The 18,578-nt window shown below is 39.1% G+C and overlaps 1 protein-coding gene and 2 non-coding genes across 4 annotated transcripts; 2 read left to right on the top strand and 1 right to left on the bottom strand.

The window, feature by feature from the left end:
• Window positions 1-2,877: 2,877 nt before the first annotated feature.
• On the bottom strand, window positions 2,878-15,588 carry LOC122771404 (ribosomal protein S6 kinase beta-2-like). Of its 2 annotated transcripts, none has more exons than XM_044028964.1 (16): window positions 15,515-15,588; window positions 14,201-14,255; window positions 13,597-13,634; window positions 13,335-13,449; window positions 12,386-12,454; window positions 12,066-12,213; window positions 11,854-11,911; window positions 11,667-11,767; window positions 11,257-11,347; window positions 10,716-10,806; window positions 9,666-9,773; window positions 8,004-8,066; window positions 7,473-7,550; window positions 5,588-5,695; window positions 5,331-5,443; window positions 2,878-4,839 (listed from the first exon to the last, which is right to left on the bottom strand). In XM_044028964.1, coding segments are annotated over exons 1-16 (1,416 nt in total). In that variant the 5' UTR covers window positions 15,517-15,588; the 3' UTR covers window positions 2,878-4,661. The 2 variants fall into 2 exon arrangements, with proteins under 2 accessions (XP_043884899.1, XP_043884900.1); XM_044028965.1 differs by having other exon boundaries at window positions 15,398-15,568.
• Window positions 15,589-18,230: 2,642 nt separating this feature from the next.
• Window positions 18,231-18,304, top strand: trnai-aau. Its single transcript has one exon. It is a non-coding gene; the product is annotated as a tRNA-Ile (tRNA).
• A 160-nt stretch (window positions 18,305-18,464) lies between these two features.
• Window positions 18,465-18,536, top strand: trnaq-cug. The gene has a single exon. It is a non-coding gene; the product is annotated as a tRNA-Gln (tRNA).
• Window positions 18,537-18,578: the final 42 nt, after the last annotated feature.

Below are 18,578 nucleotides of genomic sequence, written 5' to 3'. Positions count from 1 at the left end.
TTTACACTGATGGAGACAAAGCATGCCCGTCTTAAAGGAGAGGTTTTGAAAATGGCGAGGACAATACTGGAGCAGTGTGTTATATGACTGTGCACACGACCAAACTCTCACAATTGGCTCAGATTTCTCATTCTGAAAATGAAATCCATGTGTGAGATGAACTCATTCTCACAGAGTCACTATTGTTTTCTCCTCTCCTCTGGTCACAAGCCATTGGGCTACTTACTGCTGTGGTCTGTGAAAGCAATTCATAGATTGTTGCATTACGGTCCCTGGACCATTGTGTATGTATTTGTACCATATGAATTGAGCAATAGGCAGGAGGTACTGCTGCCGTCTGGAGAGTCACTGCTCCAGCTGTTGTTGTAGAACCAGAAACCACCAATCCATAACCACTGGTCCAGTAGGAAAAGCACAGGATCATTATCACGGCTGTGCTGTGCAGTAGAGAGTAACTTATAATAGCTTCCAAAGAAAAATATCTCATGCACAAAGGGAAACATTGTTATCAACATAATCTTTAGATATGTATATATGTAGCTGCTAGCCTAACATTCCATTAGCAGTCATATAAAGTCAGGGTGGAAGTGCCTGAACTATGTTTTTTCCCTCCACCAAGGAGTTTTCATCTGTGTTTATCATTTTCAAGAAATACCCGGTTTGAATTTAGACCAGCAGGTCTATGGGGGCCCCATGAGGGTTATATTTGGGCTGGCGATAAGGGTCCCAAGTTGGTTTGTCTGTGGTTTCAATGGTGGCTTCAACCATGTTTGCTCACTTCCACTCCACTATCCAGTTCTAGCACAGACGAGCACTGTCTGACACAGTCACTGAACTGAAATACGAGTGAACGGGTTGTGACTCTGCTCACGATTGCCGGGTTTTGGCAGTGCTGTTGCTAAATACACCAGACTCCTTAAATATTGACATTTTAGACATTTCCCTGGTAACTGTTTGTTATTGTTAAATCTTTTTAACTGATCTACAGTTCGGCATTGTTTGGCTTGATTCTTGTGTCGGACGTCGCTTTTCCTGTGACGACCAATCAGTGGCCGGCAGTCTGGTGACGTCACGCATAGTATCGTCTCAGCTCACCTGGAACCTCGCCAGAGCAGGGACTAAAAAAACTGTGAATGTGCGAGTGGCTGCAGCTCAAGCATGACCCTCAGGTGGAGGATCAAGTGGCAGAAAATGAATGAATGAATGTCAACGGTTATCATATATACAGATGAAATAGCACTATATTAACAGCTTCAAGGCAATCAGTTCCTGCTGGCAGCTGTCTTCATACATTGATAATGACATAATAAAACATTGACAGTAATCAAGTGTTGGCAGTGGCACTAAAGAGGATCAAATCACATTCTCCTCTGTGCCCAATTAATGCTGGACCAGTTCTGGCTGAACTCTAAAAGCTTGTTTCAGAACAATAGAGGAAGCCAAGCATATGTTTTCTGTTCTTTATTCTTTCCTTGTATACAAACACTTTGAAACTTGCTGGATGTTTTACTGGAAATGTTATTAAATTCCTCTGATGAGGAGGGCAAATGTGCTTGTTGCCCATGAACAGGTCAGAAACTCCTAGTTTCAAAATGAATTGTGATATTAAACCTGAGAATTGTTGTCCAGTCAGTCGCTGACAGCTAACCACTGAAGACAACTATGACCTGGATGACTGAGAACCTTCAGACTTGATTTGTCATTTTCACAACTGAACTGTGCTTTAAAGGTATGTTTCATTATAAAAATACTGCTTGTAGCCACAAAGTTACAAGGCATGTTTCTGCATTTATTCATATAATGTTGCGTATGAGCGCCCCCTGAACTTCAATCACATGAACTATAGAAGTCAAAGCCAGTTAAACAGCTTTTTATTCTCCAGAAAACCATGATGGACATGAAACAAATGCTCAGAGGTAGAGCAAGTCGCCTTTCTACTTGACAGTTGTGGACTTGATTCCCGGCTCTGCTAGATGCCAATGTGTCCTTGGGCAAGACACTTAAACCCCACGTTGCTCAACTGTATCAAATTACAAGTTTATACAGTCAATGATGACATGTTTATAGCAATACACTGCAATTTATATAAGCAGCAGCAGAGAGTGTTGATAAAAATTATACTGATATCGACTTCTAATTATAGCATAATAATAATGGTGATGATATGTATGATAGCAATAGCCTCGAAAACTGGATCTGAATCCTGCAACCTGCAAGATGAGGATACAAAGAGAGCGAAAGAAGGAAGGTAAGACACACACTAGGGAGAGAAAGAGACAAAGTTAATGACATATAAAAAGTCAGATTCATATTCTGAGTGTACACTTGCAACAGTTTATGCTCCATATTACTTTCTTAACTAATAAACCTAACCTAAATTAACCCTACAGATCACATGGTTTGATTCGTGTTTTTTGATTTAGCATTTCTCTAAAATGTGGTCATTTCTCCAATTAGATGAAAATGTTGCTTTTGCAATGTCAACATCAGTGTTGATCACTCCGATAATTATTTTAGCGGTACGGGCTCTGTTTGTAATAGTAATGTTTTTCATTATATGTTTAAAACAACATCACCCATCTTGTTCTCCACCTTTAGTTCCCTCTTCTTTTTTTGATTTACTGCCTTTCTTCTTTTCAACATCTGGCTTTATGTTGCTTCCTCCATGTTCCTATGTGGCTCACATGCCAGATCGTAACACGGCTATTCTTACACTATGAACTCTGGGTAAGTCCCTGAGGTACAGTCCGCAGAAATGCTAACCTCTTAAAAAAAAAAGTCAAAAAAACCAATCTCTGGCCTTACTGCCAGGTGTGTTCGCAGCCACTCTGCCACTGACTGTGAACACACCTCAAAGTATGTGAGACTGGGACAAGATTCATCCAAATGTTTTCTTTATTGCAAATAATACAAGACATAGAGCCACGCTCACTGGGTTTGGTTCCATATATGTCGATGAGTCACTCAATGAAAAACAAAAAAAAAACACCAATGAAAGAATTTTGAACCACATAACTTTTCTTTTTTTTGTTTCAGGCATGTGAGGCAATCACAATTGAACACAAATAAGAAATAAAATAAGATTTCATGTTTAACACGATTTGACTTTTCAGGCTTTTTAGGTGTAAAAATAGGCTTGTTCTGTTTGTCTGAAAATACTCTTTTTATACATAATTTATGCTCTGAAAGCATCATTATAACTGCTTGCTTGATTTGTACATCGTTGTTTTTATGGATGTTGTATGTTCCTGAACCATCCTTTTTCATATTAAATAATAATAATAATTGAATAATTATAGTGTTACATGCTCTCAGTAGTGGGATTGGTCCATTTTCTTACAATTTGAGGACAGAGGGTGTGAAACACTTTGGCTGAGACATGAACTGAGAGATGCTCAGTTCTCTCATATAGAACTTTAACTAGACCCGACTGTCGTGCATATTTAATGTACGATGCAGCAGTAGATCATTATAATAATAATACAATCACAATCCACACACACACACACACACACTGCCCATCTCAAGGTTGTGCAGCACACAACCAGGCAGCTGAAGGTCAGTTTGATTCTGATAAACTGATTAAAAGCTGACAAAATAATTAAACCAAAAACAAAGCAAAAAGAAAAATCAGCAGCTTCCCTTTTTGCTGTTATCACATGTGCAAGTTAATACAAGATTAAGCCAGTCACCTCACCTTAAAGTGACAGTTTTTTGAAGTATTGTTTGTGTATGAGGCACTGACACATCATAGGCGCTGCAGCCGAACGACTACACTGCGTGCACCCCCGGCACCGAGAACCAGCCTGAGACACAGAGGTTTGCTCTCTGTGAAAACACGGTGTCAGCAAGGACGGAAATCCATGCGTCTACAACATCATATGATTGTAGATGCAATTTTATCTCACCATTAGAACCTAAACCCATCGATAAGTGTTCTTGTTTGCAGGGACACAAGAACTGCTGGTCTACTGCTACCGCCTTTGGTAAGTTTATGTCACTTAAACAAAGCCAATCAAAAGACGTCTAAGTCACAAAATAATACATTCGAGCTTAATGGTGGAGGCAGCAGTGAATCAACAACTCCTGTGTGCTCCGATTTCAAATAACTGATTTACTCAATGGACTGAAGTGATGAAGTAGTAAACATGTACTCTTTAGATGATTTATTCAGGCATGTGTTTTACTAAGAGACTCTTCTGTTTTTCCTTTTGTTCCTGCGAGCACAGATTTTCAGTGACAGAAAACCTGCCAGGTTCTAGACAGTGTCAGTACCCCAAAACCACATTTGAAGAACCTGGACTTTCACTTCAAGTCTATTTGCAGAGAATATTTTAACACCCAACAAAGTTTACCTATGTATATATATATATATGTCCCAGTGTGACAGAAGTTTAGGAGCAGATATAATGAAGTCGTAAAAATGCCAGTGACCATGTGAGAACAGTGATAAAACTCAGGTTGTCGAGTGAAATCAGTGTGAAGTGATCAGAGTGAGCCTTTTAGACGAGCTGCATCAGTGATGAAAGTGATGGCAGGGATAAAAAAGCAAACTGAAGCCTTCTGGTTTGTCAAAGAACTCTAAAGTTAAACCACTTCTAAAAGCACGATACCAGAAAAAGTCCCGCTGCAAAGAGTGCACACCCTAAACATTTCCCTCCTCATCTGCGATGTCCCTTCTGCTTTTTGTTCCTTGCCGGGGTCCTGATCGGTTGACTGGCGGTGCCATTTTCTAGCGGCACCGAAACTGGAGCTACCAGCGGAGAGGTGGGAGAGAAGACCTCCGGCTCTCTGTCCAGGCTGGACTTGAAGGGTCCGGCAGGAGAAAACTTTAGTGGACTGATAGAATCAGACAGAAGAATTACATTAAATATGTCTTTGCAGTGGAAATGTGAAAACTGAACATAATCACAGTACTTTAGTGTACTTTCTAACTCAGTGGCTGTGGTCCATCACCTTATTTACACTTGTTTATAAACTTAGCACAAAAAGTAAGGACATTTGTGTTTGGTTCATTTCTTTGTTGTAACAATGCTTGTTGGCTATAAATCTTAAACTGTTGAAAAGCCTGTTTATTTCTCTTTTAAATGTTGCCACATTTGTAAGGAAAATGCATTTGTGGGTTGAGCAGCAGAGTTGAGTATGTGAGTTGTGCCCATGAAAAACTTCTCTGTCAATGACAACAAACAGGGCCTCAGTTGCATGTGGTAGAACCATACACAGCCACAACAGCCGGGTCGTCCTCCTCATTTTACCTGAAAAGCGCTATATAAATACAGACCATTTACCAGGTATAGCTGCACATTTTCCTATGAATTTCGTTGTGTTACCTGATGGGTGTGCGGGGGCTGCTGTTGTGCCGGCGTACAGTTCGTGTGCGGGGTTCAAACGAGAAGCCTTCCTTTAGACTCTCAAGCACCGACGGAGCCACGTAGGTGAAACCCTACATGATCACAAACAGAACATTTATCCTTGGCAGACATTTTTTTTTATCACATTTAAGAGGCAGTAACTCTTGACCTGACCTTTACTGGAATTACAACACAAACTTAAAACAGACTGATAAGGACGAGAGAGAGTTTCTCACAGCGAAGGCGAGCTCTGCACTATGGCCAAGGGAAGTGTCGTCTGGACTGTCCACTGGTGTCTGTCTGGTGAACCTGGTGTCAAACTGGCTCACGTCCTCATCTGACTGCTACATGGACACACAGAGGAAACTCAGCATCAGACACAAGAGAGGATACAGTGCTTATGAGAGGACATGGGCTTCAATTATAAAAACAGGGAGCCAGCATTCCAATTAATAGGAATTATTATTATTGTAGAAAATTAAAGTCATTTGTCAAACATTTGTTCCCATCACTAAAAAGGTGTCAAAAGTTACATTTATTCCAACATGTATTTTTTGGTGCTCTTGTATATATTCGCCTTTTACTTTAGTTATGTTTAGGGCTGCAACAATAATGTTAAATACACATTTTGCTTTTACAAATAAAACTTGTTTCATCTTCTTAAAAGTGAATATTGTGGTTTGTGGACAGAACAAGAGATTTGAGAATGTCATCATTTTGAGGTTTGAAAAACAGATTTTATGACCAGAATAAACGTCAGATCAATGGATTATGAAAAATAATCACATTCATATTGTTGTGTCATTTCATTTTAAAAGCATTCCACTGTCACAAATGTGAACTCTTGCCCATTATATATGTTTATGTTGTTTTTTTATTTATTTATTAAGTCAACAAAAAAAAAAATAGAAATAAATACATTTTCAAGGTCAAATTTAAACACTTTGTATTTTTAATGATTTCCCAACACCTTGCAGCTGCGGTAATCAAAAACAATCAAAAAGATCCACTCTTTCTATCACATTAGCAGTGGAATTTTGCTTTAAACAATCAAAATCCAGTTTTATAATAGCCACTGTGACACACAGGCAAGGTCCAGGCCCAATATCTACTAATATTTATTTATTCCTCCATCTAATGAGCAAATGATAGTCAGTGTTTCAAGCATTTTAAGAACTTTTAAGCACCCGTATGAACCCTGGTTAAAACCCCCTCCCTATTTTTGCTGATTCAAAATCTTGACTCAACATCTGTGATACGACTCCAACCATGGGTTTTGCATATCCCATAGTATCACTTAACGTAAGGGTGCACATGCCAGTACTTATGTCATCACAACCCGTGCCACATATGCACGGGGTCCGGAAATTATGGCTGCACTAGGTCACGCAGCTCAGAGTTTTTGTTACAGCACGCCGGCTGCGATGGTGACGTGCGATGGTGTCTGAGGGAAGATTGATGGACCAGATTTGCTTTTACAAGCAGCTCTACAAGAGCGGAGGGGCCATCAAACAATGCTGAATTCATGAAGAGGAGCCTTCATGGAGGAATTATTAGAGTCACAAAGGGAAGAATATAAATGTAAGCTGTATAACACACTTCCAACATCTCTCAGACATTTTTACTACTTTAATGTGGCCTATTATACATTCAAAGTGTTCCAAAAAAAGGTTTATCGAAATAAATCAAAAACTGAGAGTATAAATAAGGAACATGGTCTAACAGAGGGATAGCTCAGTGGTTAAGACCGGTACCCTGTGTGCAAAAGACATCATGGTCGCAAGTTCAACTCCACCCCTGGTAGGTTGTACTCAATTACCTTTTAGGTCGCTTTGGATAAAAGCGTCTGCTAAATGACATGGAATGGAATGAAAACCACTTTATTTATCTAAATCAGATGTAATTACAGGGATGTACAAGAAAATGCAGCCGTGACAGAACCCATCCAGTGTGAACCAGGCCTAAGAAAGGCTTATTTGGCACAAACACAGTGAGGTTGAGGAACATCTAGTTTAGGAAGATATGAAGACAAGCAGAATGTCCTGAATGAAGTCTAACAGCCCAGAACAACATAAACTTTAGCTATTTAACATAATAAAAATAAAATAACTGGCAACTCACCAGCTGTGGCTTGTATGGAGGCTCCACTCTCTTGTTCAGTAGGTCATCCCAGTTAATGTGCTTGAAGAATGGATGTTTCTGCACACAATCAATTCATCTATTAAACTTTAACACAAACATTTAATAAAGACTAATCAGTGCCTAAATGCATATAAACCTTCTCTTATCGCACAGACGTGTGTATTAAAGGGATAGTTCAGGTTTTATTATTATTATTATGACGTGTGGTTGTGCAGACATGTTACGTGAATAGTCTTGTATCTATCACTTGGATTCTGCTGCACAGAGGAATTTATTTTATGCATACATCCTTTAACAGGGGTGTCAAAGTCACATGACCTGGGGGTCAAAGAGCATCTACTCTAGTCAAAGCAAAGAAAAAAAAAATAAAGCAAATGGGGGTGGGTGATAGGAGCTTAAAATTACAATATTCTAACATGATATTGCAATAACAATTTTTCACAGACTTAATAAAAGTATCTCACAACTTAAGAGACATGAATTTGTTTGACAGTTGGCACGGTTACTAACCTGAACATCAGCACGGTCTGCTTTACTGGAGCCAAGTCTCTGTGCCGGATTCTTTTTCAACAGCTGAAACAAACAACAGAAAGAAGCATTTCATTATAATGATTCAATTCAATTCTATTTTATTTGTATAGTGCCAAATCACAACATACATCACTAACTGAGAGATATCTAAGATGATGAGTAATGACTGTGTACAACTACTAAGACTATTAAAACTAAATTAAAATGATTAAAATTTCAATTGGTAAATGATTTGTATTTCTAAATTTCTGATGACCACTCAAAGCTGCTTTACACTACAGTTTTGCCATTCACACCCATTCACTGAGTGCATAATTATTATTATTTCGCGATCACACATCTTTCATACCCATTCACACGCTGCCGGACACAGCCATCAGGAGCAACGTGGGGTCAAGTGTCTTGCCATCTCGCTCTCCCCCTGAGCCACTAAAATCACCCCTAGAATAAATTTGTAACACACATACATAACATATAACATTGTGTATTTATAATATTGTTGCTAATGTGCATTCATACCAGAATAAAACGAAATACAGGATGCTGTAAATGCTTCTCATTTTACAAAGCACTGAGTGGAGACAAGTGAATAAGCAAACTCATTTAACACAAAGTGGGACTAGTTTGTTCATTCCAAATGGTTCTTCTCAAAATCTGAGCTTTTGATGGCTGTTAAAGTATAACTACAAAACTAGTGAATTAGTTTTCTTTGCATTGTCTTTTTTGGCTTTTTTTTAGTTAGAGTCGAGGAAATGACAGTACCACATGTGGGTTGCACCAAGTATGTTCACACCTTGCACTAAAATGCATCCTGAATGTGTGGTTACATCAGGCTTCCCCCACCCTGTATTCAAATACACACTGAAGTCACGTCTGTTCATGAGAACAAAACAGATGTGTCAATGTGTTTGTGTGTGTCATTCAGTCTCTTGTGTCCTTTTTCCCCACTTATGCTGCTGTAACAAAAAAAAAAGGTGTCAGCTTCTAATGCAAGCTGGAATGTGGCTGGAGTGGAGTCACCGGGATATAATGCACTGACTATGTACAAGTACCTTATACAACGGCACCTAAATCATCACAAATTATTCCTTTCTCTGCTTACATAGTTAATTGTTGGACAACTATGTAGATTATTTTTTTATTTCCTTATTATCAGTTATTTTAGAACAAAACTATTATTTTAAAAGAAAGAAACAGATTGATAGTGTATGAAGAAGACAATTTCATTGAAAAACCATAAACAATACACTTTTGGATAAAAAAACAACCTTTTTTCACATTTATCAAGTTTCAAAAATGTGTAATTTCTAATACTTCTAACAATTAATAAATAATAATGCTGCACCAATGTTGATGATTAAAAGAATGGCCCCAGATTGGCCCAATTAATGAGTCTACCTCTATTTTTAACCAACATTTAAAACACAGACTATTTTATCTGAGGGCTGAAATATCACTGAGCATAAAAAGTGATACCTGAATGAGTGATTAAATTACGTTTTGATAATTTTTAATTAATGCATTTAAACACTTTCTGCTTGAGTGCGAAAACATGAAAGTAAAATGTCTAAATATACATTTCATTGAAGACAAGGAGTGTGTGTGTGTGTGTGTGTGCGCGTGCGTGTGTGCACTTGTGACCTTCTTGATGAGGTCCCTGGCATCAATGGTCAGATAAGGGGGCAGATTGAGTTTACACTTCAAGATCTTGTCAATGGTCTTCTTCCTGTTTTCAGCAGAAAATGGAGGCTGGTGAAAAAAAAAGTAAACTGCTGGTTAACAACACAGTAGCTGAACACAACACATTGCTAATGTGCAGCATTTTGATGGTAATGCATTAGATAACATTAGCTGCGGACATGGAACACAGTAATAGTATAGGTTGGCCTTGATTGCCCCAAGCTTTGGCTACAAATGAGATTATGGGCATGAGTATTCCATGAGTTGCTTGGTTCTAAAAAGTGGATCAGTTACTCTGACTATTCATTAGAAATATTTATACAAATCTTTCTACCTAATTTATGCTGCATCTATAACACAGTTTTATGAGGTTTCTTGAATGCATCTCTTTAAATCTCTAAAAGCTGCTCTTTTAAGCCCAAAACACTGTAGATCCTGCAGAAATAAGGAAATTTACCAGGGTCATCGAATGCATCTAATAAGCTGCTACCATTAGCGCATCTCACAGTGAACACTACGTTACCTTCTCTAGCTCTCATGTGCTGGAGTTTAGAATACACAAATATTCAAGCAACCAACACAAAAGAAAGCACTAACAATGTTACCATGGTGACATTTTTATTACTGCCAATCTGAGCTGAAGTTGATAAAAAACTGTGTCTACTGCAGAGTAATTGGACCTGGAATTAAATATCCTCGTATTTATTCTCACTGCAGGCAAAATCCAGGTGTTAGTGGGGTTTTATTGACCAGTGGAAAATATACTTTAGGGTGTCTGAATACCTCAGGCTGCAGCAGACACCTCTTGAAAATAAAAGAAGCAAACTGTGGTTATGTGGGCCCCCAGTGAGACTGCTTGCTTTTTGGACAGCTCACTTCAGAGGCGATATGAGTACAGCAGAGAGATCTGGGGTAAGTTCCATTCCACCCAAGGGTAAACTCTCAAAATACTGGCATTTGCTCAGTTTTCCCCATCAGCTCTGACCACCATTTCTCACAGTTGTCACTTACCGATCCAGTCATCATATCATACATCAGAGCACCCAGGCTCCACCAGTCTACTGCTCTGTTGTGACCTGACCTGGTCAGGATCTCTGGAGCCCTGAAAGAGAAGAGGACACACCAAGAAATGACACATAACACAAAACACACAAGGAACTAATCAGAGTAGCAATTGGTGTTTTATTTTTCTTAGCTTTCTAATTTTAATCACAACTTATACCAGTGACCATCACCTCAGACCGTGCTTTTTCAAGCCTATCCCAAAAACCTGCCTGAGACACATGGAGCCTTGCGCTCGATCAAAACACAGCTGCAGCAGGTTGTAGCCACTTAAAAAAAGGCTTGCCAAACGAAGGCAGCAGTGGATCAACAAACATATATTAAGATACCATAGATTTAAGCAGCCATAGATTTTCTTTGGTGAGCCTTTGTGTGTAAAAATCCATGTCAGTACCTCATACAGCCACCTTTGTGACCACTTACATGTGGTACCAAAGGTGCTATATGTGTAGCACTGTGTATATATGGGAAAGAGAGCAGTATTACATACATGTACTCGATGGTGCCACAAAAGGTGTGTGTGACACTTCCGTCGTGAATTGATTCCTTACAGAGGCCAAAATCAGTCAGCTTGATGTGTCCTTGAAATAATGAAAGACACATTGAAATACCATGCAGGGTTAATATTTGAAGCGCAAGCTGAAAAAATTAAACTGAAAACCAAATCAAAAACCATGGCTGTGTCAGAAATCACCCCATACTGCCAATATATAGTGGACTATAATGTGTTTGTTGTTTGGACAACAGTGTTATTATATTACAATTAATATACCCTTTTTTAGTGCAATATAAGCATTACATAAGATCACATATAAACTCATTTCAGCAGCTCCACTGCAGAGTGATGAGTGGGCAGTTATGTCAGTTATGTCTCCTATATAAAAACACATCATATGTTACCTTGGTGATTCAGCATGATGTTTTCAGGTTTAAGATCTCTGTAAATAATCCCGTTGGAGTGGAGGTGACCAAGGGCCAGTGTGATCTCTCCTAGATAGAAACTACATACACAGAAGGTATTTACTATGACTGCCACCTAAAACACAAAAAAGTGCAGATACTGAGCTAAAAAAAGGGGCATCCTCACCAAGCAGTGTCCTCCATGAAAATGCCCTCCTTCTCTAGCTGCATGAAGAGCTCCCCCCCTGGTGATAGACAACAGCACAACAACATGGTAAATGCTATCAGAGAGTTTTCTCTCTCTTTTAATCTATTTTTTCCCCACCACCATGACTTGATTGTTTAGTTTTTTCTTTTCTTTTTTTCGTTTTTAATCCTCCACATCCATCAGTCCATTACCAATTAGACACTCGAGTATGAGGTAGAGTTTTCCCCCCGTCTGGAAGGCGTAGAGTAGATCAACGATGAACGGATGTCTCACCGTCTCCAGGATCTCCCGCTCTGCTCTTGTATGGGCCGTGTCTTTAGCGTTACACACTATTTTAGCCTGGAGACAAACATGATGGAAAGAGGGAAAGCAGGGGAGGACAGGAGGAGGTGGAAGAAATGGCAGATGATTCACATTTTGACATTTAAGGAAGAGGACTGGAAAACAGCTAAATGTAATCCTTATCATATTTCGGAAAAAAAGCGTGAAAAGATGAGCTGCATTGTTCTACCTTTTTCAGGACTTTCATGGCAAATATTTTCCCCATCTTAGCACCTTGGACCTTCCTCACCTGGAAAACCTTGAAGAAGACATTTTCTTTTAGAATATAACGACAGAGGTGTGATTTATAAAAGGTAACTAACTCAGTTTTGATTAGCATAGCCCGTTTCAATTCAAAGGACCTGTGCCAGTACAGCGCAGCAGAAAACCAAGGTTTTCAGGTTATAACCAGGATACTTGTGCAAATTTAGCTTACATAAAAGTGAAACGTTTTCTTGGATATGCTTGCGATAATTTTTTCCAAATATATGTGCTCTTTTGATTCTAGATCTATTGATTTTCATGCAAATCTCCTTACATGTAACAAAACAAAAAACACTAGGGACCTGCAAGTTGTACTTACGGTTCCAGCTAACAATTATTTTCATAATCAATTAATCTGTCTATTATTTTCTTGGACAGAAATTATTTCTTTGTTATATGGCACAAAATGAAAAACTAATGAAATGTTCACATTTAAGAAGCTGGAAAACCAAGAGCTTGTTTTAATTATTAAAAAAAAAAAAAACACTCAAATAAATAAATTAACAAAATAGTTGGGGATTCATTGTTACACTTCTTACTTGTCTTCTTTATGTTTGCTGTAATATCACAACACCAACCTGCTTGCAACATTATACAAAAGCAGCAATCCACTTTGTATAAAATCTAGTCTGCTGTACTCAAACAACAGTGTAGATTGATCAGAAACAAGCATTCACCCAAGCTGATGATGGTGATGTGAACATTAGTGTTAGCAGCAGTAAACTGTAGGTGCACATCTCAGTGTAATATGTAAATATTGTCTACTTCATTAATCATGACTTGTTTACAGTTTTGTTCTGGGGAAACACAGATGACTGTCACCTTTAAAATGTACACACACACACACACACACACACACAAATGCATGTACGTACTTTGCCATAGGCCCCTTTTCCCAGAACTGTAAGAAGCTCAAAGCAGTCAGGTCCAACTCTCTCACTGTCTCTGTTGACGCTCTCACTGGTAAGCTCCACCTCCTCTGTCTGAACACTGGGATGAAGAATGACGGTGACAGACAGAGAGAAACACAAAGATGTATTTAGCAAGAATACTTAAGATGAGCATGTGTATGTACCGCATAAAATGGCACTTCCAAAAAAACAAACTATCCCTTTAAGACTTCAGAATGATACTCACTTCTCTGGCTCTGGCACAGTGAAGTCACAGACATCATCCTGCAGATGAGGAGCAAAACAGCAAGGAGGTTAAACAATAATTAAGGATGAGTGAAACCAGTATACTGTGACCAGTATACTGATACTGGTCACTGGACTGGATATCGGACAGATAAAAATGTAAAATACAATACAATCCCCAAATCCTGTATATGGCATACTCCACTACGCACAGACTGTAAAAATATAAATGAAATCAGCAACAGCATTTTAGTTGAGTCATGCTGTTTATTTCCTTTTTATTTCCAAAATTTTTGGGACCCACTTTTTTTTTTTTAAATAAAAGGTGGCAAAGTATCTTGACCAAAATCACAATATAAATCGTACATTTGTCCATAATGCAACAACAAATTTGCAGCCATTTCCATACCAAGCTTTAAATTATATATCATTTTGAATTGGTAAATTAATCATTGAATCAAATTTGAACTAAAAGATTGGGAAAATTCTGCAAATTTGTTTGGGGACCCCAAAAAAAATCTCCCACAACCCATCTGTGGGTCCCAACCCAGTCTTTTGGAACTACTGTCTGAGTGCAGCATGATCAATCACTGTGGTATACAGACCTCTGTATCACTGATGTCCTCAGTCTCCAAGTCTATATCGAACACTCCCGCCATCCTGAAACAGAGGACATATGCTCAAACAGTCTGTTGGCCTCCCAATCTCAGGCTCCAACAATAAACCTTGGAGAAACTACCCCACAACACTTTATTCAACCAGGAGCCAAAACTCTAAAAAGAGGAGTTTCTCTTTGCTCATAACATGTTTATCGGTGAACAATGATGTGTTTTCATTTTCATTCAGAACTCAGAAGTTGTAACTGGGAGTGAAATCACCCCCCGAGTTCACTGTGTTACAAATGAGAAGTCAGAAACGCAAATGTGTCATGGGATCCCCATTGTTAGCAAATCCAATCTATAAATCTATAAAACAAACAGCAACCACACAGCTGTACATCAGGTATAAAAAGGCAGCTTACATTAAATGTATGGTAGGTAATGTCATGAGAGTATAGTACACAAATATGCACAATTAAAAATGAATATATCAATGCAGCGACAGTCACACTGTGACCTACAGCATTTGTCATGTCCTGCAACATGACAAATGCTACAGGACAAAGTCTAGTATGAACCAGACTTTGTCCTGCAGCATTTGCCATGTGTGAAAAGGAGCCACATGTGCAAAATCTGTCTAACAAAGTGACGAAGAATGTGCTATTCAATCCCTCCACCTCTCTCATGAATTTGCCTTTGGTGTTGAATGTGTAGCACCACTACAGTTTGTTTGATGAAGCCCCCTTTTTGGCTGGGGCCCTAAACTCATTTTAAACCCCTCTTCCAGCTCCTTGAGTGGGTAAGTTAAAAACACAAATAACCCTAACACAGAATAAATCATGCGTGGCACAGCTGCATATTTTCAGCATAAAACAATTCATCAAACCCTTCCCTAAAAAATAGGTTAAATGCTAATAGCATTTAGCAAAGTGTTTCCTTATCAGACTTAGCTTATCTCTCACGTTAGCATGCTAATTAGACAGCTGGTCACCAAAACATCGTGGGAATGACCGTGACAGAAAAGGAGCTGACGCGACGGACTCCCAGACGGTTTGAGCTCATCAGAGCTTACTTGTTCCAGAAAACACTGGTTGAACACTGTTAAAGACACCATTGACTACCGGCACGATGACAGTGGAGGCTGTTGACAGCTACCGGGTATCGGTAATGCTAGCTCGGGTTTCACCTGGATCTCTACTGTACCTTGTTTGAGTCCGTGGTCCGCTTGTTTCACAAAAGCCTAAGTATATTGATGTCTTTTATTTGTTCATCGGTATCGGTGGCTGCCTTTGTTCTACTTCTTACATTTAAACAGCTTACATTTACACAGCATGAAGCGGTGCTCAGGTTCCTCAGGTCCCCTGTTTCATTTTCTTCTTCAGTTTCCAGCAGCAAACCGTGAACACTCTGTGTATTGCTGCCTCACACTGGTGTGGCGATGGTACTTCCACATTAAGTCCATACTTTGCACTTTTACTTCTACTGTTGGCTATATCCACATTATCCTTCTGTCGTCCTCTATGGGCGGCGGAAGTATGGACAAAAATGGACAAAAGTATTTGGTCACACCAAAACCCCAAGTGTTGAATTCACGTGCTTCAATCAGGCTTTGGGCTCTCAGTCTCTTATCTCCAGTGAAGGACAATCTGAATAGACATTTTGGACAATGCTATGCTTCCAACTTTGTGTCAACAGTTTGTGGACGGTCCTTTTCTATTCCAACATGACTGTGTACCAGTGGACAAAGCAACGACAATAAAGATGGTTTGACTTGACTTGCACAGAGCCCTGACCTTTAATCCCATCCAGCACCTTTGGGATGAACTAGAACAGACATTGTGAGCCAGTCCTTCTCGTCCAACATCATACCTCATCAATGCTCTGCATAATTAATAGCCACAAATTCACATAGAAACACTTCAGCAAAGAAGAGTTGAAGCTGTTATAGCTGCAGAACTCCATTGTTTACAATCACTTTCCCATTACAACTTGAAACAATGAGTGTTTGGTAAATTAGTTCATGTAAGGTATTGTAACATGTTCACATGTTATTTTATTATTCCACATCTCCTCTGAACTGGACTGAAGTCCAGCTGCTCTGAAGTCCAACAGCTCTGTGTTCTGGATGTGCTGCATCACTGATTCACTGCTGTGACTCTGACTTGTCGCCTTTTCTGTCTGAGTTTAATTCTGAGGCCTACACTGTGATGCCGCTTCATCAGATCTGTGACAAAACTCGTCATAAGGACACACCAAACAAAAACACAAATTATGGTGTTGTTTTTCTGTGACATCATCAACTTAATCCTAACGTCCTGAAACTGTGACAAGCTGTCTCAACATTTAACATCCACATGTTTGACAGATATCCATATTTTACTTATCCATAGACATTCATTTTGACACGAATAATTTCAGATATTGTTTCATTCATTCTTTTTGGGACAAATTATGTCACTTTTTCCATTCATGTGTATGTGCTCTGTCATTACATGTCTTTAATTCAAGGGTATTCATCTACAATGTTAATAACATTCATAACTTGTATTAATAATTACATATCTGCAACTTAACCCTGACCAGTCAAAATGTGTTTCCTTTTGTATTCTTTTTATATGGATGGCTGTCTGTCTGTTTCTCCCTGTCTGCATGAGTGGGTGTGTCCGCTTGTCTTTCTCCCTGCAGACTGGCCGGAGAAACCCCTTACCTGATTTCTCTCCAACTCACCTGCTTCAGATTACACTGATTGCCACCGCTCGCTTACTGCTGTTTTTGGACTGTTTATCTCGCCCTTTGAATTTAAATATTTTTTGATTTTACTGTCGACTAAATTTTGTGGTATAAAAGTTTTAGGATCATTCAAGGTGAAAATTCACCTCCCCTAATTCATTTACAATTCAAAAATGTGATTTGTGTATAAAGATATCACGCATTTATAGTTTGTGAATGACGTTGTCGGGGACGAACAGCTCCGCCTCTGTGCGCACAGTGATAATGTAAGTTTTATAATATACCTATTCGTCATTTATTGGGCTTTGAATATCGTGTCAAATCTTCCTCTATATGTAATATCACATTTGTCCACCAGAGGGCAGTTTCAACATGTGAACCAATTCAGTACACGTAATGGTTTGCGGAAAAAGTCTAATGTCCATAATAAATCATATTTTGAGTCTTAAACATTTGGAAAAAGATAGTAAAACAGTGCAAAAAAGCTTGTGATACATATTTAAGTTTATACAATTTCATAAAACAGCAACTGAAACACAGGAGCTGTTATGAGAAGGACTGGCTATTCTGGTTGCACTCAGACCAGTGCTATGTTTTGTTTTCCCTGCCTCCTCTTTCAGATGCTGGACACCGAACAAGCCTGGATTCAGACAGGTAATACAGACTTAAAACATTTCTCTGAATAATAATACACAAACAGACAAGGATACATATGGAAAATGCTATGCGAACAAAGGAGTGATAGAGAAGGCAACATTAAAATGCCTGGAAATGCAGACAAAAACTTTTTGTTGTGTATTTTTAGTTTAATTTAAGTTAATCTTTTAAAATTACGGTATCAGGCATGAGAATGGTGCTTTGGTGTGTTTTAGTGGACTATGTTACCACAGTCCATCTGAAAAACTGACTTGCCAATTGCGCCCCCTCAAAATAAAACGTCACCAGCCACTGGTTTTCAGGTTGGTAATTTGATATTTTTTTAGTTAGTTATAGTTATAAAAAAATCTGTATTTTCCTTTTGTTTGTATGGGTCAACAGCAGTGAACCCTGTGAAAGAATGGTGTGTATTTGGTACCGTGGGGGCTCTGGCATAGACCGCCGCATTTTCCTTGTACGTCTTGCACGAACCTCATTCGTGGGTTGATCGGGATCACGGCTTTTCTTCACGAAATGGCAATGCGCAAGAAAACAATTAAAGAGTGAGGAGTTATTCCCTCAAAGGCTGCTTGCTTGTTTGAGTGGACGTTGTTATTTTTGAGGGCTGTAATCAGAGTTGAGCAGAAACGGGATACGAGGTGGTCAAAATGGCCGGTTAGCTCAGTTGGTTAGAGCGTGGTGCTAATAACGCCAAGGTCGCGGGTTCGATCCCCGTACGGGCCATGAGCTGTTTTTTTTTTTCCATCCTACGTGACCTTTTGGTCACGGTCAATAGGGTCCATTAATCATGAAATCTTATTGCAGTCGTCCTTGAATCATAACTCAAGTACAGGTTATGGGTTGTAATGTTTATAGTATATTAGTGTCCTCGAATTGAGCCAGCGGTTCCATGGTGTAATGGTTAGCACTCTGGACTCTGAATCCAGCGATCCGAGTTCAAATCTCGGTGGAACCTGAGTTTTGAAATTGTGGCGAAATTTGCACATATTTAATCACA

The sequence above is a fragment of the Solea senegalensis genome, linkage group LG6, assembly GCF_019176455.1.
Source record: "Solea senegalensis isolate Sse05_10M linkage group LG6, IFAPA_SoseM_1, whole genome shotgun sequence".
Classification (NCBI taxonomy): domain Eukaryota; kingdom Metazoa; phylum Chordata; class Actinopteri; order Pleuronectiformes; family Soleidae; genus Solea; species Solea senegalensis.
Note: the sequence above shows the minus strand (reverse complement) of the source record. Positions and strands in the feature narration are given on the sequence as shown.